Source organism: Suillus clintonianus (assembly GCF_016758775.1).
Source record: "Suillus clintonianus strain FC179 chromosome Unknown DEU56scaffold_9, whole genome shotgun sequence".
Taxonomy (NCBI): domain Eukaryota; kingdom Fungi; phylum Basidiomycota; class Agaricomycetes; order Boletales; family Suillaceae; genus Suillus; species Suillus clintonianus.
In genome coordinates this window covers 629,723-654,570 of record NW_024539233.1, presented here as the reverse complement: position 1 = coordinate 654,570, position 24,848 = coordinate 629,723, and the positions used below count along the sequence as shown (strand labels likewise).

The 24,848-nt window shown below is 48.5% G+C and overlaps 5 protein-coding genes across 5 annotated transcripts; 2 read left to right on the top strand and 3 right to left on the bottom strand.

Moving 5' to 3' along the window:
- Positions 1-10: 10 nt before the first annotated feature.
- DEU56DRAFT_779407 (uncharacterized protein) lies at positions 11-2,635 on the bottom strand. Its single transcript, XM_041351888.1, has 10 exons — positions 2,416-2,635; positions 2,334-2,363; positions 1,971-2,283; positions 1,606-1,918; positions 1,328-1,557; positions 1,007-1,281; positions 642-950; positions 453-588; positions 271-401; positions 11-216 (listed from the first exon to the last, which is right to left on the bottom strand). Exons 1-10 carry the CDS (start codon positions 2,515-2,517, stop codon positions 133-135), a joined length of 1,923 nt encoding a protein of 640 aa, XP_041213047.1. The 5' UTR covers positions 2,518-2,635; the 3' UTR covers positions 11-132.
- Positions 2,636-2,685: 50 nt separating this feature from the next.
- Positions 2,686-4,663, top strand: DEU56DRAFT_779399 (uncharacterized protein). The gene is made up of 3 exons (XM_041351887.1): positions 2,686-2,913; positions 2,965-3,631; positions 3,698-4,663. The coding sequence occupies exons 2-3, from the start codon at positions 2,992-2,994 to the stop codon at positions 4,276-4,278; spliced, it is 1,221 nt and encodes a 406-aa protein (XP_041213046.1). The 5' UTR covers positions 2,686-2,913; positions 2,965-2,991; the 3' UTR covers positions 4,279-4,663.
- Positions 4,664-7,684: 3,021 nt separating this feature from the next.
- DEU56DRAFT_779386 (MFS polyamine transporter) lies at positions 7,685-9,930 on the top strand. The gene is made up of 12 exons (XM_041351886.1): positions 7,685-7,870; positions 7,923-8,095; positions 8,152-8,235; positions 8,287-8,378; positions 8,435-8,550; positions 8,598-8,628; positions 8,677-8,740; positions 8,795-8,912; positions 8,965-9,077; positions 9,127-9,318; positions 9,382-9,476; positions 9,524-9,930. Exons 1-12 carry the CDS (start codon positions 7,710-7,712, stop codon positions 9,923-9,925), a joined length of 1,641 nt encoding a protein of 546 aa, XP_041213045.1. The 5' UTR covers positions 7,685-7,709; the 3' UTR covers positions 9,926-9,930.
- A 622-nt stretch (positions 9,931-10,552) lies between these two features.
- DEU56DRAFT_779370 (uncharacterized protein) lies at positions 10,553-13,749 on the bottom strand. The gene is made up of 12 exons (XM_041351885.1): positions 13,650-13,749; positions 13,379-13,574; positions 13,192-13,322; positions 12,936-13,130; positions 12,807-12,883; positions 12,683-12,756; positions 12,455-12,633; positions 12,321-12,409; positions 12,163-12,266; positions 11,419-12,113; positions 10,928-11,370; positions 10,553-10,870 (listed from the first exon to the last, which is right to left on the bottom strand). Exons 2-12 carry the CDS (start codon positions 13,557-13,559, stop codon positions 10,822-10,824), a joined length of 2,217 nt encoding a protein of 738 aa, XP_041213044.1. The 5' UTR covers positions 13,560-13,574; positions 13,650-13,749; the 3' UTR covers positions 10,553-10,821.
- Positions 13,750-14,421: 672 nt separating this feature from the next.
- DEU56DRAFT_728303 (uncharacterized protein) lies at positions 14,422-22,831 on the bottom strand (the record flags this gene model as incomplete). The annotated part of the gene is made up of 27 exons (XM_041348041.1): positions 14,422-14,586; positions 14,636-14,691; positions 14,740-16,164; positions 16,214-16,283; positions 16,338-16,377; positions 16,433-16,843; positions 16,897-17,069; positions 17,123-17,181; positions 17,234-17,440; positions 17,493-17,511; positions 17,573-17,674; positions 17,724-17,768; positions 17,818-18,022; positions 18,075-18,112; positions 18,164-18,314; positions 18,360-18,501; positions 18,549-18,690; positions 18,740-18,768; positions 18,827-18,878; positions 18,929-20,053; positions 20,105-20,123; positions 20,176-21,027; positions 21,079-21,597; positions 21,646-21,810; positions 21,859-21,908; positions 21,956-22,069; positions 22,235-22,831. The coding sequence occupies 27 exons, from the start codon at positions 22,829-22,831 to the stop codon at positions 14,422-14,424; spliced, it is 6,972 nt and encodes a 2,323-aa protein (XP_041213043.1).
- Positions 22,832-24,848: the final 2,017 nt, after the last annotated feature.

The window sequence follows — 24,848 nt, the reverse complement described above, 5'->3', positions numbered from 1 at the left end:
TTCGAACACTGGAATGAAGAATACACGTGCACCATGTTCATCAACGGTGATCTCAAATGCGAGGACCAAACAAAGCTCCAATTACGGTCTATGTATATGTGGCATCTACCGGATACCATATTAGCCAAATTACTAGAAATCAAACCCTTGCTGCCGAAAGACATCTAAGTTTGAGCGGCTCTCAGGCTTAACCAACTCCGCAAGGTCGTTGCGATCCTGGAACGGCAAGGCTCAGCACGCCATCGAGATGAAAGACCTGAACGTAACTACCATTGCGATAAAGGCACGCCTCAGGGTCAACCATAGCTGATCACTAGTTTGACCACCGCCTGTGCTTTCCTGCATACTAAGTGCGCTCAAAAAGTGTTCGGCTGCTTCTTTGTGCGCTCCTATGTTAAGGCCTACACGTGGGATTAGCCTACAAATGTGTTTGAGGTAAGTTGAAAACATACACGCTACCCCGACGTTATAAATAACACGAGTGTAAGTAGGGCGCAAATTCAAAGCTTCCCTATACGCTCCAAGGGCTTCCTCGGGTTTGTTCCCGTTGGAAAGAGAGGATCCTAGTCGGTTCCAGAGTAGGTAATCCTGATTATCATTATCAGTGGCAAGAGGATGACAGCAGCCAGACCCTTCCATACCCGAGGACGCTGTGATAAGGCACTCTCGAAACAATCCTTCGCACGTTCGTAGTCCATTGTCCCATAAAATAATACACCGAGAGCAATCTGAGTATCGGGGTCGACAATACCCTGATTATACTGCTGCCGTGCCAGGGTAAGGAAGGTTTCCGTAAGCTTCTCATGTGAGTCCCATGTTGAGTGCAACGAGACAGCCCTTCGAGTTTCGTCTGGTATCGGAAAATCAGGAAATCGGGCTCCTAACCATCGCAATAGCATGTTATAAGCAGCCCGGTCGTAAGATTCATTGGTGTATGAGATCGCCAAGGACTGCAAATAATTTGTCATGAGAAGGGGCGGGGAGAGTTGCTAGACGGAGTACGCACTAGCATGCCCGCTCCGTCGGCATTGGCGGCTTCTGATAAGCGAACTCCTTCGGTCAATGCACGCAAGCCAAGGTCTTCACGTTCATCCATGTTTCTGGTTTCACCAAGGAGTATCCATGCTTCATATCCGCCCTCACCAAGCTCTCCTTTCTGGATAGCAGCCTCGAGTAGAAGGGCGGCTTCAGATAGCGAACCACCCTGCTCCAAAAAAGCCTTTGCCTCGCTCAGGGGTGACCGACTAGGCGAAGATGGGTCGAGGTATTTGTTGTTTGACTCTGTTGACTTAATAAAAGAGGGCGTGAAGTGCCGGATAGGACTCACCGAACACATATTCGGTCAGGATGGGTATCCCATCATCGTTATACTTGGATTCGAGGGCGCTCCCGTTAGGGTTTCCCAATCCGTCACCCCATGCTTCTTGCATAGCTGTAGAGTAGTCGTGGTCGAGCTCCTCGCGATCCCGACCCATGAGCTGGTTGAATTGTGCTTCCCATTTGCCGATATCTTCTGTTGGAGGAGGAATATCCGAATTTTGCAGGTGATCCCAGACGCTACAGAAAATTAAGTAGGCGCCTCATAATAACAATAAAGGAACGAACTTTTTGAATTCCTCGTTAGTCTTCAGTTCAGAATCTCCAAGTTTGACATTCGCCATGGCTTGCTCCAAAGTAGCGGCATTATCGTCCAATTCAACGATCCTAGAGGTGGATTCTTGTTGGTTTTGCAACGAGGCAGCGTACTGAGCAAACGCAGCTTCATAGTCAGCCTCGCGAGCTTTACCCTTCCCTTTGCTCGCGTCTGCACTCAGCGGAGTGACATTGAATCCCTGAAAGAACGGCTGTCCCATGTTCCCATACAAGCCCATGGGTGATCCATACATTCCATGTGAACCGATGAATTGCTGTCTCTGAGCTGTATGCCTCACGTTAGCTCAAAATTCAGACGTCTACGCAGGGCGACTCACTTTCAGGCATCTGAATCAGCGCAACGGAATGTTGCATGGCGGGCCCACTGATGGACTGTTGCTGAGCCTCACCAAATTCATTTGCCCATGAGCTTTGGGTCAAATCATTTTGATATCTTTCTCTTGCCCTTGCTTCATTGAATTCTGGAAGTCTATTCATTTCCGCCATGCGAGCAAGTTCTGCAGGATGTAGATATGGGGGTGCGACAAGAGCGGGACCGCCTGATCTTTGTTGTCCTTCGAAGAACTGCCGTGCCATTGCAACATCTTGTTCAGCGGCTTGAGCTGGAGCTGATCCTGGAAGGTGCTGGAGCTGATGGATGGAATGAGTACATCAGACAGCAAAATGTAGTAAAAGCTGACTCGGGAAGACGAAGGACCAGCTACACGATCCTGTTCGCAAGTGTTGTCAGACGAATCACAGATCTCCGCACTGTTGACAGACCTGTTGCAAGCTTCTGTCTCCTTCTGTGTGTTTCAGAACTTGCGACAGAGGGTTCAGCGGTACGGCACATTCAGATCCAGAAATCAAACCCTGCAGAGACATGAATCCTCGATTGACTTGAAGGATGTTTGGTGGAAATATGAGAGATAAATGCGGCTTTTGTGCTTGTGCTAACTCTAAGTAGGCTAGCGCTCGCGGTAACTCGGAACGCCGAATTCACATGAACTGATACCGTAGGCTACGTAACTTAGTGAGCATATAAGTAGAATCCACAACCACGGAGTTCAGCTCTCGATATATAGCCTCCAGGACCTCTAAGCTGCTTCGTAAATGAACATGATGCGTATACGACGTACGTATCAGAGCTGTCAGAAGCTATCGTGGCCCGGGCGCAAGGCCGCTGACTACAAAGTAAGTTGCCCCCTTTCAAAAGTCCGCAAATCTGTGTGACTTTCTCTACCCATTACAGCCCACTCCACTAGTGATACTTGCTTGAAGGTGCGCTATTTTTTTATATCAAGTGCTTCGAATGTTGACTTTAACCCTCAGCCAGTCTTGATACGGTGACACCGTGAAATGTCGCAAATCTCAGCCAAATGCACCAGTCGACCACAACCTCAGCTTGCTCACGAATGTGCAGTAGGCGAATTGTTTGGTCGCGCTCCAATTTACGACGCCATATTCTCTTGCGTCTCGCCCCGCACGCTTGTGCGCACTGGCCGCAGTTGTCGTGCCGCGTACGCTGCATCCAAGGACTTTTCTCATCGTGCCTACAACATACACCGGCATCTTTCTTACTTTCTTTCCGACCCCCTCAGTTTTCGCAGTTTACAGGCGCATACCGGGACGCTTATTGCGGGCTCGAACGCACTTCAATTTCTGGATAGGACGTTCTATCCCAAATCTGACATGGACCTTTACGTGCATCCAGGGCACGTGAGAGAAGTGATAGACTATCTTGTTGAAAGAGAGGGATATAAATTCAAGCCAGACTCGTCTCAACCTGAGGATTACCGTGAAATCGTGTCTGATGAGTGGGACGGTACTCAAAGTCGCGATGAGTCACTTGAAGATGACGAGCTCTTACTATACTACCAAATCAAAGGAGTCGAATCTGTACTCTCAGTCGAGAAACGTGGCCCGGACGGTCTTCTGAAGATCCAACTTATAGGATGCGAGACGAGCCCATTCGATACCATCATAAACTTCCATTCCAGTGGGTTTAATTATTGGATTATTCAATTGTTTTCTGATCATGACGGGCTTGCTCATGTCTATACAGCCTGTGTTATGAACTTTATAGCCTTCGACGCAGTTTATTCTTTGTACCCAGTGGGGACTTTTGAAAACAGGGATACTCTTTCAGTTTGGCGGGCAAGGCCACTGCATGACCTTTCTGTCGTGATCAAGTACAGCGAACGCGGCTTTGCATGGATTTCCACACTACCGGCCGGCACTTCCCCATACACTTCCCCCTTCCACCCTTTCACAGACCGCACCGTTGGAGACCAATATACTTGGAGGCTGCCTCTGGATACTCAGGGAGTCGCTCTGCGTCCACAAGTGAACCAATCTTCCTCTCTTTTCCAGTGCGACCCTGTAATCTACAATGGCTGGGCGCTGGAGCGAGTACAACACGGAATGGGCACCGTCTACAAGACAATCAAATCGTCGGTTTTCCGGTACAACTACACGACCACTAACTACAAGCTGAACTTCAAGCTGTGGCTGTTTGCGATCGAACGGGGCTTTCTAAGTCGCATACTGCTGGAAAACCATTTGCTGGAGAAAGAGAGCTGGCCGTGGTACGCCGACACTATCATCGCTTATGTTCTATGGAAATTGACTTCGGTTCGTCTTTGAAGGTTTGACACTGAGCTTGCCAGCTTCTGGGAGACTTTCAAGCATGATTTTCTGTCCTTCATTAAACGGGACTCTACTTAATACAAGGCTTCCATCATACGGCTCAGCAGTTCTAACATTACGATATCGTGTTATTGAAGCTGAGCAGCCCGTCTTTTCCTTTCGTGTAACGTCCCACTCCTATGACTGCTCAACTCCTGTAGACTGTTCGACTCGTGTAAACTTTTTATTATACGTCACATGTCCGATAATAGTACGCCGTTCAAAATATCTTTCTGAGAGCTGATATTCTCCTCGTTTGGATTCTAGAGCAAACCTTCATTCAGGACGGCGAGGCGTCAATATCCCAGTCAACCGTCTGACTCAGCGATCCTCCTGCTTCAACACTGTGTTTCATCATATACGGCTCCTTTGGCAAGTTTGAACCAGTGGACGTGATGATACTTCTAGACTACATGTTAAGAATTTTTCAGAGCGTCGAAATACGAATGCGGCTTCCAAATTAACCAGGACGAGCCGCTCATTAGCTTTTTTAACCAATCCCTACATCGTGAGCCTCTGTCTTCCAAACTTCCGCGGGACACCGATAAATACGGCGCTCAGGAACTCTCCATCGATTATACCCTTACCATCTCTTTCGAACGCACCCCTCGTGTCCCCGAAACCGGCAAACCAAACAATCTTCTCCCGGGACTTGAGAGCTTCCCATTGTATAATATCACCGAATTCTCTCACGTCTTGCCGCAAGACATGGTAAAGAAGGGCGGAGTGTTCCTCGCCGTGTACCGTACGTCCGATCAACTCCGATCTGGTGTATTCTTACTTATGGGCGCGTTGTAAAGCGGGAAGCAATGTGGCTGAGATTCAAAAGCCAGAAACTGTTTGCTATTCGGATATTCGTTGATGGCCGTCAACGGTATTACTGGCCGACTTGGAGAAAAAGCAGGACTGCGTTGTTGCATCTGAGCAGCCCTGGTTAAACGGTATTGCAACTAGTCCAGGCATGGTGAAGTAGTTTGTTGCTTGTCCCCTTACGGATCGGGTTATTCGATCGAAAGCAAGTGGATATTTTTTGTTTACAGCATTAGTTGATAGTGATACTCTAACGAGATAGATTACAGGATATGAGATCATACCGACTTACGAAAATCCGGTAGATTTCGAGGACAGGGGTATCTATCGCACTCCTCGCGAGCTTGGACTTTCCCTCGGCTCCGAAATCACGATCACCAACCTGAACGTGGCAAGGCCTTCTAGTAACCCTGGTGGGAACAAGGAGATTTTATCAGTTGACGGGCTCATGAGGATTTTTATCAAGACCCCGGCGGGAAAAGCAATCATTGTCTGGGCAGAAAGTTCCAGCTAAATGGAAGATCTCAAATTCCAAATTCACGACAAGGAATGTATTCCACCCAACCAGAAGCGCTTAATCTTTGCCGGCGAACAGCTTGAAGATCACCGAACGCTTTCGGACTACAGTATTCAAAGGGGTTCGGGCTTCCATTTAATCCCGAGATAGAGAGGAGGCGGGTTTGCACCGACACTAATTGGACACCACGATGAGTTTTGGCGCTGGAGGGACGATCAAGCAGACGATTGACGAAGACTGCAAACCCACGTATCTGGGACATCAGGAGGGCAAAGATATTCAACGTGCAGGTCTTGAACACAACCTGCTTCGAAGACCTCACTGAGATGTATTGGATGTTGGATGTGGCACCACTTACGAGCCTGGCGCGCGCGTCCCTTTGCAGAAATGCAAATGCCAAAAGAATATGTTGGCCTGTGTACGCCTTGCAAGCCTCGCGTGTGATCATGCCGATGGCTTACTGGTTCACTGTCAAGTATTCGTTCTTGCGACCACGCCGTTTGCTTGGAGTGTGCGGCATATGGTTCCTGTACTGAGTGCCCCTTTTGCAAGAAAGCGATGACGAGGTTTGTGGGTATCGCTGCCCTGATGGGTGCTCATGGTATGAAGTCAGTTCCGCAGCTTCCAGTGGTGTTCTTGGAGACGGAAAAAGTGAATGATGAGAGGGGGCAATTTGCTAGTATCATATGTCCGTGTTGGTGTGAAACAATGGTTGGGTAGGTTGCCTACAAACTGTCTTGTCGCATTGGCTTACAGTGTCTGTTTGCGAAAATCCAAACGTCCCTCCACGTCCGTTGTCACTGGGACACCGAGAATGAATCCATCTATCTTCTAGAACTCATGAAGCGCAAGAGCAATTTTGTGAAGGCAGTGGCCAATAACAAGTGCTGAGAGCGCGACGTCGCTTTAAAGCAATTGTATTGAGTTTCGTGGATCTGAGCTCTCATTAGCCGAAGAATCTTTATGACTGATGGCTTCTCTCATCCCCGGATCCAAAGGGTGCAACGATCTCAAGTCACTGATTGGATCAGTATCATGGGCTCAATGCTCTCACTGGATCCAACTAAGAACTCGAAATACACGTGACGGCACTAAGTAGCCTCCTGAGAAAAGCACAAGGAACTGAGGAGTTCACAGAGGACGACTATATGCGCATACGCACGTACATGGGGTAAGGAAATGAGGGGGAAGAAGGGACGCACGTCGTCGAAGACGCAATGTTTGGAGCTCCGACTCGGCACTGCTTAGTCACATTACGGTGAATTTTTGCCAACCACTGCACTGTCTCGTTCAAGAAGCTGTCGGGTTTGGCCGCTGCATCCAAGTTATGTGCTAGCTATATATGCACGGCCGCCGGAGTTGCCTGGGCATATTCAAGGCGGGTGGCCTATAGTTAATGTGGCGGCTGACCTTCCCAACTCCACCCTTTCGTGACCCATCCAATATGCCTCTCTCGTTGTAGTAGTTTTCCCTAGGCAGACCTTCAACCTAATTGGAAAACGAAGACAGTCGTTCGTTTTATCTGGTTCTAAGTGTTCGAGCCTGAGGACTCAGGACCCAACGTCTGCCGAGTCTTTCTACTTGCTACTGTCCGGTGTGACGTGTCTGTCAGCACTGAGCGGGGCTTTTTTCGCGTCGACGCGTCGATCTGCTTCATTTGAAATCCCCCTTTCCCCTTGGTTACAACTATCCCTCGGCTGCGCATTGCAATATTCTAATTTTTATCACGTTGAGCACCCACGCCTTATCATGTCTGCCATACATCACTGATATTTTTTACAGAAAACAAAGTCCTTATGTTGGAGACCAGCGTTCATGCAATATACTCGGCGTCGCCGTGTGGAATGTCTCATCGCTTTTTCTTGTGTCACTAGTATGTCTCAACCGAGTGCAAGGCCTCTTCCGATCATATTAAGGTGAACACCCCGCCCGGCGCTAAGTAAGCCGTTTACCAAGACTGACTTCGTAATGGTCGCCACATGATCTCTGCGTTTACTTAAAAGTAATTAGAGGACAAGAAGGGACCTTATACATGTCCGCCGCGAACCAACTTCCTGCGGCCATGATTGGCTTGTCTCCAACACCAACTTTACATGGCGACCATGAGCCAAGTCCAGTCCTTACTAAACAGAATAGTACTCAGAAGTCACATCAAAGTGATGATGGTACAGGTAATTTTATCATTGACTGGGATGGTCCAAATGACCCTGAAAATCCTAAAAAGTGCGTTGCGCGAGCAGTGCAACATGGACATTAGCTTACGGTTCTCGCACAGTTGGAGCTTTAGGCGTAGATGGGCTACGACCGCAATCGTATCATCATTTACTTTCATCAGTCTAGTTTCTTCCTCTATGGTCGCGCCTGCTTCTGGCCAGGTGGCTTCTACATTCAGGCTTACCAGTGATGTCATAATTGCACTTACAACATCCATCTTTGTGCTTGCGTATGGTAGGCAAATTTGATACCTACTGAATACCCTACTAACCAATCAAATTACATGCCAGCTGTTGGGCCATTGTTTTGGGGCCCAATGAGTGAAATTTATGGCCGGTCACGCGTGTTGCGATTAGCAAATCTATGGTATTTGGGTATGTGATCTTACAAGTTGATCTACTTCATCCTGATTCTCGGAACGACAGTATGGAATCTTGCGTGTGGATTCGCACAGACAGAATACCAGCTTCTTGCCTTCCGATTTCTCGCTGGCCTCGGGGCCAGCGCTTCGCTTCCCGTGAAGTTTAAATTTGCTAAATGGTCAGGTTTGATCTGAATAATTTACTTCTTCAGATCGGCGGCGGCGTTCTTGGGGATTGCTGGCGACCCGAAGAAAGAGGAAAAGCCATGTCTATCTTCTCATTAGCTCCGCTGTTAGGACCTGTCGTAGGACCTATCACAGGCGCCTGGTCGGTGGCTATTCCGAGTTGAATGACGCTATCTAAATTCTCTCAAGGATCGCTGAACGCTCAACCTGGAGATGGGTGGTATGTGATTCTTTCACCAATCGTAGACTGCTCTCATTTCTCTGATAGTTTTGGTCTTCGTCCATTGTGGATGCAGCTATTCAGATTCTTGGACTATTTGTACTTCGAGAGAGTGAGTAAATAATTGACTGTTCGCAATTCATTCATTCTTATTAATCTTGTTTAGCTTACGCGCCCCTTTTGTTGGCGAGGAAGGCGGAACGCATTCGCAAATTCGAGTCCATGGATGCTGAAAAAGTGCCGTACAAAGAAATCCGCACCGTTTTCGAAGTTCAAGGTCGCTCGTACGTCCTTTTTATGGTTCCGTAATATGAAATTTCAAGACGGTGTTCTTAGTCGGCGGACGATCATGACCACAGCACTCAGTCGCCCTTTTGCACTCTTTGTCCGTGAACCGATCGTGCAGTTACTCGGCGTTTACATGGCATATCTATACGGGACAATTTATCGTAAGTCATCTGTTTTTCCACAGACGTGATCTCACATAGTCTATCTCAGTCTTTTTGACGACGATACCATCGATCTTCCAGGGTGTATATCATCAGTCGGTAGGAATTGCCGGCTTGAACTACATCGCACTTGGTGTAGGGTTGGTCGTTGCGTCCCAATTAAATGCGAGAACACTGGACAAGATTTATGTTCATTTAAAGAGTAAACATGGTGGAGTCGGGAAGCCGGAGTTCAGATTACGTTCGTGATGTGATTCTTCAGTGTCTCCCTTCTTCAGTGCTAATTTACTGCGCCATCCATCAGCTGCTATGTTGGTCGGAACTATACTGCTTCCAATTGGGTGCTTGACGGCAGGTTGGACTACTGAAGCCCATACTCATTGGATAGCCCCGGATATTGTTAGTGTTATTATGCTAATCTCTCTCTCTACTGACGGCTTCGATAGGGTATCGCGCTTGTGGGAGCAGGAATTATTCTGAATTGGCAGTGTCTCCAGACCTACGTTGTAGATTGCTTTACCCTTCATGCTGCTTCTGGTATCATTTTCCTTTCGCATGTCTTTTGCACCGTCTTACGCCTTTCATGTCCAGCGCTGGCTGCAGTCACCTGCCTACAATCACTAGCAGGCTTCGGATTTCCCTTGTTTGCTCCAGCGATGTACAACGCACTTGGTGTCGGGAAGGGCGATACTATTATTGCAGTCGCAGCAATCGCGATAGGCGGTCCCGCGTACGTCTTTGTCCCTGTTCTTTCCATCGTCATTTTGACTGATTACACCTGCAGGTTCTGGATATTCTGGCATTACGGGGAACGTATACGAAACAGTAGCCGATATGCGCGGTCGTGATGCGAACCTAGATGCACATGCGTCGATTGGAATTTAGAAAGGGAACGTCAAATGGAGGAGCGATCGGCATGGACTGGAACCACTGGATGGATTCGCGACAGTTGACATTCAATCATGATGTGACCCAGTACATGCATCAACGACGTATAGTAATCTCCCCACCAAGCAATAATTGCATGTACAAGTTATTGCGGCTTGTCAGCAGGAAATGATGAGTCTGCCGGTAGTGACAAATAGCGTCTTTGTGTAACTTAGCACGCTGTACCGGGGCGATCTGGTGTAGATCTTCCATGGAATGTCATGGTGGGTCCCGGCTCAATGGCCGAAGTCATGGTGTACCAGGGTGGTCTGGCGCAGGTCATCCGTGGGAGTGCTGGGGGTCCTGGTGCAGTGGCTGGAGTCCTGGCTCATAGGTTATAGTTGTAGTTGTAGTCGGTCCTCGATAGATAGAGCCGTCGCCTCCCGCTGTAGGCAGGTTTGGCCCTTCGCCTTGCAGTCCGTGCCGGTCCAACGCCGGTTTACTGCACTGCGATACTGAAAAACAGTCTTCCTGCAGTACTATTACTGCCTTTTGGCATAACGGCTAAGCGGATGAAAATCTAGCCCAGATCTTATATATATGGAAAGAAAATCTTGAACAACTCCTAGTCACACATTCCGAAGACTTAATATTACAAGACCTATGGAAATGATGAGTGTGGTCAGATATCATATCCGAGGGCCTGGGATGTCCAATCACAGATGCATGCATTTTGAAAGTACTGTAGATCAACCGAGGTATATACTTAGGCATTAAGGCTAGAGATAGCAGACGGCATACGTGGCCGCTAGAGCTAAAGGTCATATAGTGCGAAAGATGAAGAGGAAGCCACGAAGAACTAAAGTGCGAGAAGGAATTAAGTTTTACAAAAGTCTGTCCCTTCCTTTGGAGAACCGATGCTGTGCCTGAAGAAGAAAAGGATTCAATGAGTAGGGTACCATTAGACAAAATCTTTTTCTTACTTGGCTTTGATATGCGACTTGACGCCCTCCAAAATGAAAGTTCGCTTTGAGTTATTGCAGTGTTGACAGTGATAACTGCCTGAATTTGAGGGAGGGATAACGAAGAACTTGGTTGTTGGAGGCGGCTTCTCGTACATGCCCTGGTCATAGCTAAAATCAACTCCTTCAGTCGGAGCGGTGATTCCATGCACACTAGGGATGTCAGTATAGCTAAGGTGACACAAAAAGGTGATGACATACCTTTGCACATGTTTAATCACGGTAGCCTTATCATCCGGGGACCCGTGGTATAACTTGCACTTGTTACAGCGCCACGCTCGCTCAGCAGCTCCGGGATATTCGGGCGTACACAAACTTTGGAGAACTTGAAGTTGTGCCGCACTCAAGAACTCCCAACGAGGCTCTGCGTGCGCTGGATCTTGTTGCTCAACATAATGGAAGACCTAGAAGACGGTGAGCGCAGCGCCAAAAACCACAAACACAGGACGAACGCTCTGACGCCAGTTCATCACCATCCGGTAGGACCCTCCACCCTCTGACTTGGGTGGACAGTTGGAGCAGAAAAAGCGACAATGAAGGCGATCCATTGTGGTTGCAGTCGTAGCCCGGGCATCGAGGCCAACCAAGCCTAACAAAGAACGTACAGCGGCAACCCCAGGCTGAGAGATCGAAAATGTGCAACCCGATGTCGCGTAACCTCGGGCTATGCATTGGTGATACTGCACTTTGTCCCATGTAATCAATGGGAAGGGGCGCGAGTGAGTACATTGGAAAACAGAGGTGGCCAGCTGCACCAATACATCATTAGGGGCGTCAACTCCTTGGCTTTGTAGTGTCGTGGCATCTTGCAATACATCAGTGGAGAGGGCAAGTAGTTGCGTCAGCGCTAGCTTCCTTGAATGCATATATTCAGCACACAACCTGGGAATTCTGTCCGCGAAAGGTTGAACATCGCTTCCCCGGTCCCCACTGGGTGGGCTGTTGATAAATTCTGCAATATCAGAGAGCTTCAAGAAGTCTTCGCGAGGAGGTATGATGGCCGGTGGCAACGGCCGCACGTATTTCTCGTACATTTCCAAAAGGCAACGCCTCTTGAGAGCCGAGAACGTTCTTTGGTCCTCAAGGACCCATTCTTCCTTCAATTCGGAAAGCTTACGCTCGATCTTTGGGAGCAAGCGCTTCCAGCCTGGAAATTGATTAAGTAAGGAACTTTTCAAATGTGGAAGAGCACTGACGTGTATCGGTAAGTTCCTTGTCTAGCACACCATAGTGATGACGGATAAACATGCGCTCCACATCCTCAACACTGTAGCCGAGAACGACTAGTCTATCTTCAATCCTTGGATAGAGGATCAAGAAGTGATTGGATGACTGGTCGACAAAATCTACTTACAACTCTTTAATGTAGTCGCGAAACCCGTGGACACGTGAGCGTTGACGTTCACGGTCCTTGTCAGCCCAATCGTCACAGATCGCTGCATGCTTCGAAGCCGTTAGATTTGGTAAAATCACTTGCAGGAATCTTACGTTGACAACAGAATCAACGTATTTCTTGCGCGATTGCTTGAAGTCTTCTAATGCTTGCTCCGCACCTGGTTTGAACATGTGCACATCCTTCTGGTACACCTTCAGCTGCTCTGCCATTTCCTGTAGATCATGTGACCAAAAAAGCCTGTCATCGTCGAGATGATAACCCTGTCCATCAACTACGCCGGATGATCAGATACTGATAAGCCATAGCAAAATAGTCCCCACGGTAAGTGAATGGGACCAAACCCATAATGTCCGGATCGAAGGAGTCAAAGTATGATGACATGCTGGAGACTAGGCTTGACGAATTGTTGGGCACATAAGGGCATGATAATAAAGTAGTACTCACTTCTGATTGACGCATGAGTGACACAGCCTGCGCTTGATACCCAAGTACATTCGATGGAATCCCTTCGCGTCACACTCCTGAGGTTGTGGTCATGAAAATGCAAAAGGTGAAAACGGAGACCAGACACACATGACACTGATAACCACCAAATAACAGGTTAGCCCATTTGACCTCAGACATGCCAGGCATGCAGTCAGGAACACCGCCATTGATGCGGGCAGCTTTCCAGACTGAGACTACATTGTTAGATAAAAGAACCTCGCGGAAAGCTGTGTTGGTGCGTGAGAGGTATAAGAGGTCTACTGGTAGCAAGAGGCTAAAGATCTGAGTGGAAGTAGAAGGTCAGAGAATAAGTAAGATACATGCTCATTGGTTATAGACTCACCTCGAGAAGAATATCAATTGGCATTGTGACAATGACACTGGGAGTTTTTTTCCTTCTGCCAAGGCGTTTTGCTGCCGATGCTGTCCCGGCTCCTTGGTCTGCCCTGGCACGTTTTTTCGCGGGTTGTTCCTCTGGAAGCAAAAGTGAGTGAACACTTTCGCGTGGACAAATAAAAGATAGTGATCACCACGTGTCTCTTCGTCGTATTCTGCACTATCTTCACTGAACGCCTCGTTCAGCCTGCTGTATTCGCTACACTGGCTACTACTTTCTTCCAGGGAGTCCGTGTCCAGGTCCGTTAAATTGGGGTCCGTACAATCAGTGTCCGAGTTAAATTCGTAGTCATCATCACAACAACCGTGACACATAGGGAGAACGCCGAGGCACCAGAGACGGGCTGAACAAAATATAGAGCGGCGTAAAGGGAAACTGAGGAAGTCGCGTTTATATGTTGGGGGCTTGGTTTAATTGCACAAATTTAAAGGGTTCAGATATTGATCCCGCGAGGGTGACGAGAGTTCGCTTCATCAGATCCGGGGAAACACCGAAGTTCCATGTAGGCTTCAATGATTGAATGACATAAGCTAAAGTTCGAGCTTAAACGTTAAACGAGCAAAAATTGGGGGCCAGTCACGATCTTGCAATAAGTATTAGTATTGATGCAGATGGACGAGGGTTCTTTGAAGCCTAAGCCTGACGCACACTGTGGATCTATCTCCAGGTAGCGTCTCTATTCCACGTTCGCCTGCGGTAGAGTTGAATGAGGCACTTAAGGGAGGATGCAGAGTTCGGACTGATGCATATGAGACAAGTTAGAATGAAAAATGAATGGTGACGGTGTCACGTGACAATTTCGATGAAAGACACCGCGGATTTGAATGATATTCTCCTTATTTTCTTGTTACCTTTTCACTTGTATTTATGTAAGTGATATTCTCGTGGTATTTCAGTAGAGAGCCTCTATTAAAATTCTCGATTCCAGTGAGTTATGCGCCAAATTTCAATAGAAGGTCTCTAAGGGAATCCAGTGAGTCAAATCACGGAATTTCCGTGCGTTTACTACCCACAGTGATATTACTTACTCTTTGTCCCCATGAGTTCGATGTAGTGAAATCAGACACGGTTCGGAGATGCGAAGCATTTGAAATCTACTGCTACTTAGCTAGTTCATTACATTTAGAATACCGTTTGGTACACATTATCTGCGATGGTCAAAGTCATAAGAGCGCTCTAATAAGGATTGCCCCAAGGGGTTCCTGCGATACCGGGGTTCGCTTCCATAGCAAGCGCGTCGTACTGAGCTGCTCTGGTATTTGTACTGTCGAGGCGATGGCTCTGTCCTCCTATGGGAGAGCCACACTCCGGACAAACACTGCGTTCCATGGCTCCTCCGCACTGCGGATATGAATTAGCATTGCAATACACCAAATACTCAAATGGTCACCTCAGTAATCACAAATGCGTGACCATTCGCACAGTTGTAGAAGTGTCCAGTGCTGCCTGTAATACTGTGAAGAGGATCTGCAGGATCGATAACAATAAGCTTACCGAAGTTGAAGGCTCGCACTATTTCCATCTGCTCCTTTAACGAGACTTCCTGATAAAACGTGGATCTCCTGACGGCCTGCTTAATGGCCACCCATTCATCCACAATCGTCTGCGCAGCACGAGAAAAGTTCTCTTCCAGCCAGGAAGCCTCTTCCTCTCGTGACGGTGCGGCCTTATTTGCGAAATGCTCTGTGATGACATCCCACATCAGTTGCTGCGCCCCGCGGCCTTTCTGTTCCGCAGCCTCTACCATCCCCAACCGTTGATCCTTGATGTTTCCAAGTTTATTAGACATGTATAATCCAAAACGGAAGTTCTCCAGCTCGATACGCATGGAGAGAAGCCAAGTTTTGGTGACCTGTCGGTGAGCTTCAGAGCTCCTTGCGAGCTCAAGAGCCTTGGTCACATCCTGTGAACAACTCTGTAGCATGAACTTGACGTAGGTCGCCCATTGATGAAAATGGTACAGCGGATAGTCGGCTTCGCGCTTGCCCACCTCCTCTAGCCATGTGCGACCCAGAGTAATCAGGGTCAGGCGAATGTGCAACGTACACCAGAAGGCTTCCACAATGAACCGCCTATCAGCTCGCGGACGCGACTGACCAACTTGCAATCTCGCGAGCCTCATCGCATTTTCCTGCGGCCGAACAGGCGTACGAGCCGGGTTGTCGAGGAGAGCATTCAATTCGCGGTTGTACAGGAATGAAAATGCAGATTCCCAAGCATGTAGGTGGGCAGAGCGTTTTTCGGCAACTACAGCCGCCTCCTTGTAGGCATTGAATAGCCTGTGGGTGATTTTACGCCAAACTTGGGCCACCGCTGAATCGACATCATGCAGGGAAGTGTTGGTACAGTTGAGGGCACGTTCTGAGGTGGGGACCTCCTTCTTTGACATCAACTCCTCAGAACGAGCCTTTGCCTGCGAATTGTGCTTCTTGGTCTTTGAGGGGCATATTTTGATGGTGGCTGCATCACGGATGACCGCAGCCTTCATCTCGTCTTCAGACACATGGAGAATGGCAGTTTGGATCCGGTCAAGCGCTTGAGACATACGAGCAGCAACATTATGCTCCAATATATCTAAATCAGCTCGCTTGAAGATGCGACCATATCTAGGAGATGTAATCGGCGAGCGACATGTTGGACATGTAGGGGGTTTGATGAATCCGATGGGGGAAAGCATACGAAGCCACTGTCCGTATGCGTTCTGCAAGTAAAAATCGCTCATACTGCAGTGTCCATCCAGAGTTTCTATGGTGAACGTGTGCTTGCACGACGGAATGGTTATCAACATCTCGTCCAAAGTGTTTAACTCTGGTGCAACTTCAGATAATGAGCGCTGCATGATGAAATCCACGACATGGCGTTTCTGATTATCGGAAGCACACTGCGGGCATATTTGGATGTCACAGTCTTCTCCGCATACTTTCCACGACATGAGCACGAAATTCTGAGGAAGTGATTTACTACTCACCGGAAGGACACCTGTGTCCACAACGCAAAATTGTGTTGCAAGGTACGTCACAGGGTAACCTTGCACAGACCTAAAATGGAGCATCAGGAAAACACGAAACAGCTGAAACGGACAGCACACTAACAGAACCACACGGTACAGGACAGGAATGGTGTGGGCAGTTCCTGGGGATGTTAATCAGCGAAAATATGGAAATCATTTTCGAGAAGTTTCACTTACCACGTGCATGGTTCTTGACACGGCGCACAAGGCACCGAACACGGCGACTGACACCGGGCATGAGAGCAGGCTTGTCTACAAGGTTTCCTGCAGGCGACGGTGTGCTTGTGGTCATCAGAACAAACCTCCTGACACAAATGCTCGCAGAACAGTGGTTTCTGGCATGGGTGAGCAGAATGCTGTGCCCTCGGTGTACGTTCTCCTTCGGAAGGTGTATTTTTCTGCTGGCATTCGTGGCACTTTGCGTTACATGTTCTTCCACAGCAACTCATAGTCCCGCCACATAGAGCCTTGCAAAGATGAGTGGCTGGAACAATTGAACATGCCATGCGAGCAGTGTGCTCGCAACAAGGCAGTTTCTTGTCAACCATGAAGTCACAGAAGACATTTTCCAATGTGCTGATCTCGTGGCTAGAAATAAAGAATTAATGCCAAGTCTTCGACTGAAGATGGTCAAGACATACCATGGAACAGACGCCTTCAAGTGTCCGCACGGAAGTTCGATGTTGGCTTCCGGGAAGAAACAGTCACCACATGGGGAGGCGCACTGCTTAGTGCATGGATGGCCCCTCGTACAAAGCCTCGTGCATGCCTGCATACAGGACACCGAAGCATGTTTCTGATCATCGCTGTGACACTAGAGAAGAGATGATTATCTCATATGCCACATTGAACGGGAGAAAACGTTACCTTGAATGGGCACATGTGACCGCAGTTCAATCGGAAATCGCAGGGTCGCATGCATCCTCCTGGGAACGTGATTTAGTGTGTTGCTCGAGTTGAAGAAGCGATCATACGCACCATCAGGCGCGATTTGAGGTAGTTGACCTGGTTTGGAGACATACTCGAGTGTCTGCGGGTGCCGATGACAAGCGATAGGAAGTGCTGGACCAACGGCTTCGTCCCTTTCCAGTTCCTCGATGATACGCTGCCACATTCGACTCCTGGAGGACAAGTTGGCAGCATTTCCAAAAATGAAGAGACCTTCGCGTGCACGAGACAAAGCCACTAGAACACGGATGATCAGTGTGCCACACCATGATACTGCTAAACAGCTTACCATTCGTGCGGTTCTCAGACTGTCCATGGAATCAGGATTTAGATCTAGCGCACTTCAAAGTCGTATCCCTGTTTACTCACCTTGAGAAAACCGATGTTGGGTTTAGTTCCATGCGTAAACCCAAGCGCAGCCATTTCATCATCCAGTTCACCAGAATTTCGAACCAGTGACAATATCACGATCTAGGAGAAAACATTCATAAATGAAGTAACACTGAACACACACACTTACTTTGCCCTCTTCACCTTGATAGTTGTCGACGGTGCGCAATCGAACCTAGAATTTTATTGAGTATACAAATAGACTGCCTTGCAACAACGCATACCCTTCTCGTAACTTTCACATGTTCAATCGTGGTCCCAAGATTCAAAACATCTTCATCATCTCCCTCTTGATCTGCAAGAGCAACTTGGTCGCGCTCATCAATCACAATCGCCACCTCGTTCGCGAGGGCATCTCGCAGCTTAGCAAGCTGACCGAGGTAGGCACAAAGAACCACGATGTCACCTTCTTCAGAATAGCAGCCTTGCCTGAACAAAACAGGTCAATCTTCAAGCTATGGAGAGCTTTGCATGCTCGGACCTTAACAGATACAACACTAGTTCGCGAATCATAGCCACCTGTTATATGTCAGCGAACAGCTATATCATCAAGAAAATAAAGACACTCACCTCGTATAAATTGTACTTGCTAGCGGAGTCTTCTGCACCCTCATTTTCCCTATGGCTGTGATCGACGAAGAACATATCTTTTGCAATGCCGCGGACAGAGGGATAGTGGCGGACGAGCTCGTGATCTTCAAGACCTGGGTAAAGCGTGTTCCTGATAGAGAATCAGTATGCGCCTGATATGTAAGAAGACACTCACCTGATCAAACTCGAGATTGCAGGCCGCATTCGGCGTTGTACATCAATCCGAGACATCACAAGTCCGGAGCTCGAAAGGCGTTCCATCAGGGACATGTCGAACTTATAGAGATCTCGTCCTCTTTGACTATCCATAGACAACGCTTATTGGATGTCAGAGGACATATTGTTGCCATCATGAAGTACTCACAGTAATTGTTGAGCGTCGGACGGAGTTGTAAGGGGTCACCAATCAAAATAAGGTGCTCGATCGAGGGCACCAAACTTCCGAGTACGTGAGCCTCCAGAACCTGTCCAGCTTCCTCGACGAGCAATACTCGAGGACTCAGACCCTGTAAGAGCTCAGATCAGACGGAAACGACGTCGATCTCATTCGCTTACCTTCAAGAGCGTGGCCAACTTTGCCGCACCTAATGAGGTCCAGATTGTAAGTAGAGGTGCTTGGTTGAATATAGAAAATATACATACCAGTCGTGGTACAACCAATGATATCGATGTTGCGCAGTAAATTTCGGCGGACCTAGACAATCATTCGAACCAGCTCATGACTAAAGTGAAACAGCCACGCACCTCTTCTTTGCCTTCGTTACATTCTCGCAGTATATTCTCGTGAAGTTCGCGAAGGCGCTCAAACTCGCCTTTCTGGGTCTCGCCCAATTCTATGCGCGCATTATCAACCCAGAATTGATGCAAGTTGTGCCGCTCTGCCCTGCTCATGGTCCAAACATCGCCGACATCATCGAGGAGTTCATTCAAGGGGCGACTCGATGTCGGAATGACAGGCCATTCTGGACATCCAAGGGCTTCAAGGAATCCTTCAGGGTCCTTGAAGTCCGCCTGTGCCAGGCCAACGTCGATATCGGGTTCAGGCTCAATGTACAAGATGGGAGGACCGGGAGCTTTGGTGGGAGCAATGGGAACTTCTTGCGAAGCAGCAGGTTCGGAAGATGGCGGGTTGACTTTGACGTTCATCCAAGCGTCCTCAACTGGCAGGTCTTCAGGGAGCGACTCGTCATCAGGCTCCTCGCTCGTCACGTATTCATCATCTGAATCGGGTAAAGAGTCCTGTTCTAAAACATCAAATTTGTTGCTTGTCGTTTCGTTAGGGGGAGGCGTGGTTTTCCAAGGTGCGTATGACCCATCATTCAATGCTCCGATGAATTCCAAGTCAGATCCATCCTTCCAAAATGCATAGAATGACATATCCTTGACGAAAGTCTTGCCTCGCCGGCCCTGTTGCTGCCATTCACCTGCACCGTCGTCGTTGTCGTCGCTGAAAACCGATTTGATGTTTTGAATCCAAGGTGGCGGAGAAGTTAAATATCCGGAATGCTCCGGATGCAAGACTGAGATATACTTCATGACTTCGGTGGAGTCCGTTTCGAAGTCATCCTTCAGGACCTTCGACATCAAGCTCCTAATGCTTTCTTGGATCCCCTTGAGTTCCCTGCGCTTGCTGGAAAATGTCCTGTTGAGGCGAGACTCCTCGTTCACCATTTCAAGTGTCTCGATCGAATATTGCGAAATCCTCTCGTCTGCCGAGCGAGAACCCAGGCGGACAACTTTCTTGGTAATGTCTGCATCGAGCACGGAGCCAAGCATATGGTCCAGTGCGTGGTTCGTGAACGCAATCATCAAGATGGGGCCAACATCATTGGCTCGTAAAACACGAAGCAACTCTACACCAGTATAACTCTAGGATGTGCGAGTCAGTAGCGATCTAACAAGTCGCATGAGATTTGTTACCTTTCCTGTCCCTGGAGGACTGAGCATACTGTTATGTCACCATTCACACTCATTGGGTGCGACACACTCACCCCTGAATTAAGGACACCTCTCTCGTCAGTGCATCAACAACGGCATCTGCCTGGCTCGGGTCAAGGCGGCTATCCCGCCGCAGCTCAGCACGGGCATTTTCCACAGATTGATGATCTGTCACTGAGATCGTCAAGTCCTCCACGTCTGTCTTGTCAGGGAAGAGACACGAAAGATTGAACGCGAAGCCAGGCACTGTGGCATAACGTGGAGGGTCCACTTTATAGGTCTTCAAAAGGCCCGGTGGTCGGTGAACTAGATAGCGCGAGAACGGGACTAGCTCGGGTTCGACCTTCAGAGCTTCGAGGAATGGTCGGATGGCTTCAAACATGACGGAGGATTCTACCAACAACTTGAGGTTTTGTTCGGATGCCTGAGGGTTCCTGAGTTCCTGCAAAATACGCAACTCCACCTTCGTGTCGAAGAAGACAATGCGAAGCTTCACGCGATCTGGATCGCGCTTCGCATGCTCAGTGAGATCTTTAAGGGAATTGGCGATTACTCCAAGGTGTACAGCGATATCATTTCCAGATTGCCACACAAGAGCGATCAAGCCACCCTGAGAAAGGCGCTTGCCACCCTCCCAGAATGAAGTTCGCATTTGTGAGTTGTTGGAGCGTGCACGGCCGGGGGGCGTGTCAATTATAACGCTGGCAGAGATACCTCTCCAGTCAGGAACGAGCGACTCGAAATCAACGCCAGTGTAGACGTTAAACATGAGACTGTCTTGTGTATCTGCCTGGCCACGGTACTTTCCTCCCCTGCTCTTTAGAAGCTCTGCGAGCTTGGTCTTCTTGCGCGGCTGCGTCTTGAGGTCATCGTGAACGAGCTGAACTGATTTACGCAAAGGAGCGCTGCACGAAATTCAGTCAGCGCCTAGCTAAGATTATCAGTCAACAACATACGTCAGCTCTTCTCGCAAAAGCCTGAACTGGATGTCGAGTAAGCGCTGCATGCTTTCCATAGGCGCTGGATGAGGAGCACCAAAAAAGTTCACAGGCAAAAATGGGGGAATACGGCTCATGAGTTCCTCGTGAGTGGGAGCAATACGAATGTCGTAGATGTCCTCAAGGTCATTGTCGTGGCGAGGTCCACCTTCACGGATGGCACCCGGACCTTGATATCCGCTATGAAGAGCAGCAATGATGCCCTCATTGGAGGGGACGGACTGTTTTTGACGTTCAGGGCGTGTTTCTTTTCCTTGTTCCCGTTCCACAATGGAAACCAGCTTGTTGATCTTCTCGTTAAGAGTTTGAACGAGCAGGTCTCGTACAGTAGGCTGCAGGCCTCCAAGAAAATTATCGAACGAAGGCGGATTAGCGTAGACACCAGTCGTCCACTCTGTGAACCATTTCTGCAAGTTCATGACCAAGGGTGCCAGCCGAGGATATGTCGCAACAGCGTTCTTAAAGCGAACAAGAAACCTGATGCGGATTGGATTAAAAATAATGAAGGTAGTGAAAGTTCCGTACTCGTGCAAGACACCAACGATGGACGCAAACGCCTGTGCATCAATAGGATCTTTTCCAATAGCTCCCGGGTCACTGAAGGAGCGGGAAGCGATGACGCTGTCCATAGACTTCTCGACAGCATCCGCAAAACTTGGCAGGTTCTGTAAAACCGTCATGTACAGTTGACTAGCGGCAGTTCAGTGCGAGGCATCACAACAAATAGCATATACATACTTTGCTTGAGTCTTTAAAGTGCTCTGAACAACGAAATCGGAAGACATATACTTCAACAACGTCAACGCTAGCACGGGCGTTTAATACGTCGACGTACTCTAAGGAGGGGGATAAGCCCTCTCTGAAATGAAAGAATTTCGCGGCCCATCCCTGCTTTTGAGGAAACCTGAGGCCAAGTCACTATCTCGGCGACCCGAAGTCGACCAGCGGTCTGCAAATTTTGGTTGAGTATGCATCAAAACACTTTTGATGAACGTACCGAAGTCAGGGCTTCGAGTAGTAACTGGGATGTTTGCTGTCAACACAGAGATAATATCGGATAGTAGTAACATACCTGTCCTTCTTCTTGAGTCTGGTTTCAACAGTTAATCAAAACGAGTTGCATGAAATGTCTAAAACCCACCCATGCAGCATTTTGAAGGTTGGCACTCGACAGTGGGATAAGAAAGCCGTAGATCTCATGTGCAGTCTTGAATCGGAAGTCATCTCGGAGGAATCTCCTCAAACGACTCTGAGTCTCTGTTGGAGTCAGAGACGTTGTAGCATCCTGAGGGAAATAACCGTCGGTTCCACCTCCTGCGAGTTTGGATAGTCCTTTCTCTGTAAGAAAAGGGGCGATGAATGCTTGCGCAGCCTGTGTGGGAATGGCAAAAGGCTGCGGAGATCGCCTGCCATCCTGACCCTGCGGGAGGGTATGGGCACCACGGCAGCCGAACTCTCGAAAACATCGTCCTGTCTCCCAAAAGAATCGACAAACTCCTCGGGGAGGTGGACTTGACGGTGATTTTGGGCGTTGAGGGCCTTGAGCATCGAGTCGTGAAGGAGATCTATCCGAAGACGCGCTCGGTGATGTCGGTCTTCCATCTCCTCCTCCTCGACGCTCTGCATTTGGAGTGTGTTGAAAAGTACAAGATGTGCCACGGCGGCAACCGCCTGGCGAGTTATAAAATCTACAACTTGGGCGTCGAGACATTTCGAGGTCTTAGTTGTACCACGTCAGTTTCTAGCTGTAGCGCTTTTTAAGTGAAAGGATCATGAGGTGCCTGGGGGACTTACAGTCTGTTACAGATTCAACTCGATTCAACGGAACAATTCAGGAGTATTAATAGAGGTCCTCAACACGAGGCTTCACAGGATGTGTTCAATTGGTCGATTACCAGCTGATACGCGCCCTTTGAAGCCAATGTCTTGCGAGATCTGTCCCCTGCAGTGCAACTTGACCTAGATTTTCTAACCTGAGATGCTAGTACGATTATTGTTGTGAGCGCACACACGTTGGTGATGTGCTTGCCTTTTGATAGAGATTCAGTCAATGATGAATTCACGACAACAAGTTACGAAATGACCCCAAGATTCGGAGTTGTAAATTTTAATCACCCTATTTGATCAGCGGCCTCGCACTAGCAGCGGCTTCACCGCGGTGATCTCAACCATGTCACATCCTATCTGTGTCCTTCCATAGCCTTCTGCCTTGCCTTAACGGTAGGTCTCGGTCAAGTCACTGGCCTCATTGGCAGCCTCGAGGAGATGCGTCATCAGCTATGGAGAATCCCAAGAGCTTATTCCCAAAGAACGCAGTGTTCAACTTGATTGAAGGGATCACTAGCAATTGCCTGCAAAGTTCGTTCGTCTTAGGTCTGTCCCCTTTCCCCCAGACAGACCATAGACGAATGAATATCAGGTCTGCCTAGGAAGACTAATCATGGCTTCACTTCTAGATTAAATTATTGGAGCACGCTGCACATTAATGTATTACGCATCCCCACAGCACGTTCGCCTGGATAGGCTGTAACCCCACCTTCTGCAGAGAAGCTCTTATCTCAGAACTCGCCTTCACGTATGTCGTCTCTGGCAGCTCGGCCAAATTTGTTTTGCTTCGAGTTGCGGCAATACTGGATGTTCCAGCTATTTCTGACAATAGGGTAGCATCGGGCAGCACTACTTCAACTCGTCCCATCTACGCCGCTAATGTCATCTCCACAGTTGGTACGTTCCCCAAGTTCTTCACTATCCGCTCCACGCGGCTGCGGAGTAGGAGATGCAGCGGACATCGAAGTCGAACCCTCGATCCTGTTCAGGGTTCTGATAAGTACGCCCACAGAACATATTAACACATCTCTGACCAAATCTGATCATCGAATCTGAACGTGGCGCAACGTTGTGGGCCACATTGTTTCTGGGGGGCGAGCATTGGGGAATGCCCAGACCTCCCAATCTACCTGTATCCATGTAGACGCACTTAGTGTTGCAGTTGGATCATCTCTTGCTGCTGTGGACGTATCATTAGGGAACACACGCAACTCGGACAATCGAGCATGTAAGGTGTTGGTGTGTATATGGTTTTTCGACATTAGTTTCTGTGTCGTTCAAGCAATGCTGGTTAGCACCAGAACCAGCACCTCAATGCTACGAAGAATTGTCGAGAATGGATGCTTAGCATAATTATATCAGAAGTATATTCGACGGCATCCGCTCCTGCTACACGCACTGAAGTACTGACACACGGCTCAGCGCTCAGCACGGGCGCCTTGATCACAATCTATTCATCTCCCACGTTATTTCTTGGTGTCCTTCTGGAATGTCCACTGGAAGTGTATGAATTAATCTTAGACTATCGAAAATTGTAAAGTAAAGGCTCAGCGTGATCGTCGACCGCATTAATGGAATCGCACCATTGTCCACGGGCACAACACGCATCAACGCGATGAAGAGATCGCAGCTTCAACGTCGACTGCAATTGTGGGTCGGGCTGTATGAATTATAGTGTCAGTGCTCGGCTATGATTCAATATTTGCAAGTATCTGTTATATGGCGTTGTGAAACTGCGCGAGTCTAGTATAGGATCCTTTGCTTCAGACCAGGAACTGAGCAGTCGGTCCGCGGGACGTGGATCAGATGCAAACGCAAATATCGCTCGCCTGGCGACCTGGTCCCCGACATATGCAATGGGCCCGAAGCAACCATTTGACATGTCCAGGTTTATTCTCCAC

Coding starts and splice junctions, on each gene's coding strand:
- DEU56DRAFT_779399 (XM_041351887.1), top strand. CDS start 2,992: ATGTCGCAAATCTCAGCCAAATGCACCAGTCGACCACAACCTCAGCTT. Junction 3,632..3,697: donor CATCATAAACTTCCATTCCA/GTGGGTTTAATT, acceptor ATGTCTATACAG/CCTGTGTTATGAACTTTATA.
- DEU56DRAFT_779386 (XM_041351886.1), top strand. CDS start 7,710: ATGATTGGCTTGTCTCCAACACCAACTTTACATGGCGACCATGAGCCA. Junction 8,236..8,286: donor AGCAAATCTATGGTATTTGG/GTATGTGATCTT, acceptor TCGGAACGACAG/TATGGAATCTTGCGTGTGGA. Junction 9,477..9,523: donor ATTGGATAGCCCCGGATATT/GTTAGTGTTATT, acceptor CGGCTTCGATAG/GGTATCGCGCTTGTGGGAGC.
- DEU56DRAFT_779370 (XM_041351885.1), bottom strand. CDS start 13,559: ATGTGTCACGGTTGTTGTGATGATGACTACGAATTTAACTCGGACACT. Junction 12,757..12,806: donor CACTCATGCGTCAATCAGAA/GTGAGTACTACT, acceptor CAATTCGTCAAG/CCTAGTCTCCAGCATGTCAT. Junction 12,634..12,682: donor TTTGGTCCCATTCACTTACC/GTGGGGACTATT, acceptor CATCCGGCGTAG/TTGATGGACAGGGTTATCAT.
- DEU56DRAFT_779407 (XM_041351888.1), bottom strand. CDS start 2,517: ATGTCTCTGCAGGGTTTGATTTCTGGATCTGAATGTGCCGTACCGCTG. Junction 2,364..2,415: donor GAGACAGAAGCTTGCAACAG/GTCTGTCAACAG, acceptor ACTTGCGAACAG/GATCGTGTAGCTGGTCCTTC. Junction 217..270: donor GGCGTGCCTTTATCGCAATG/GTAGTTACGTTC, acceptor TTGCCGTTCCAG/GATCGCAACGACCTTGCGGA.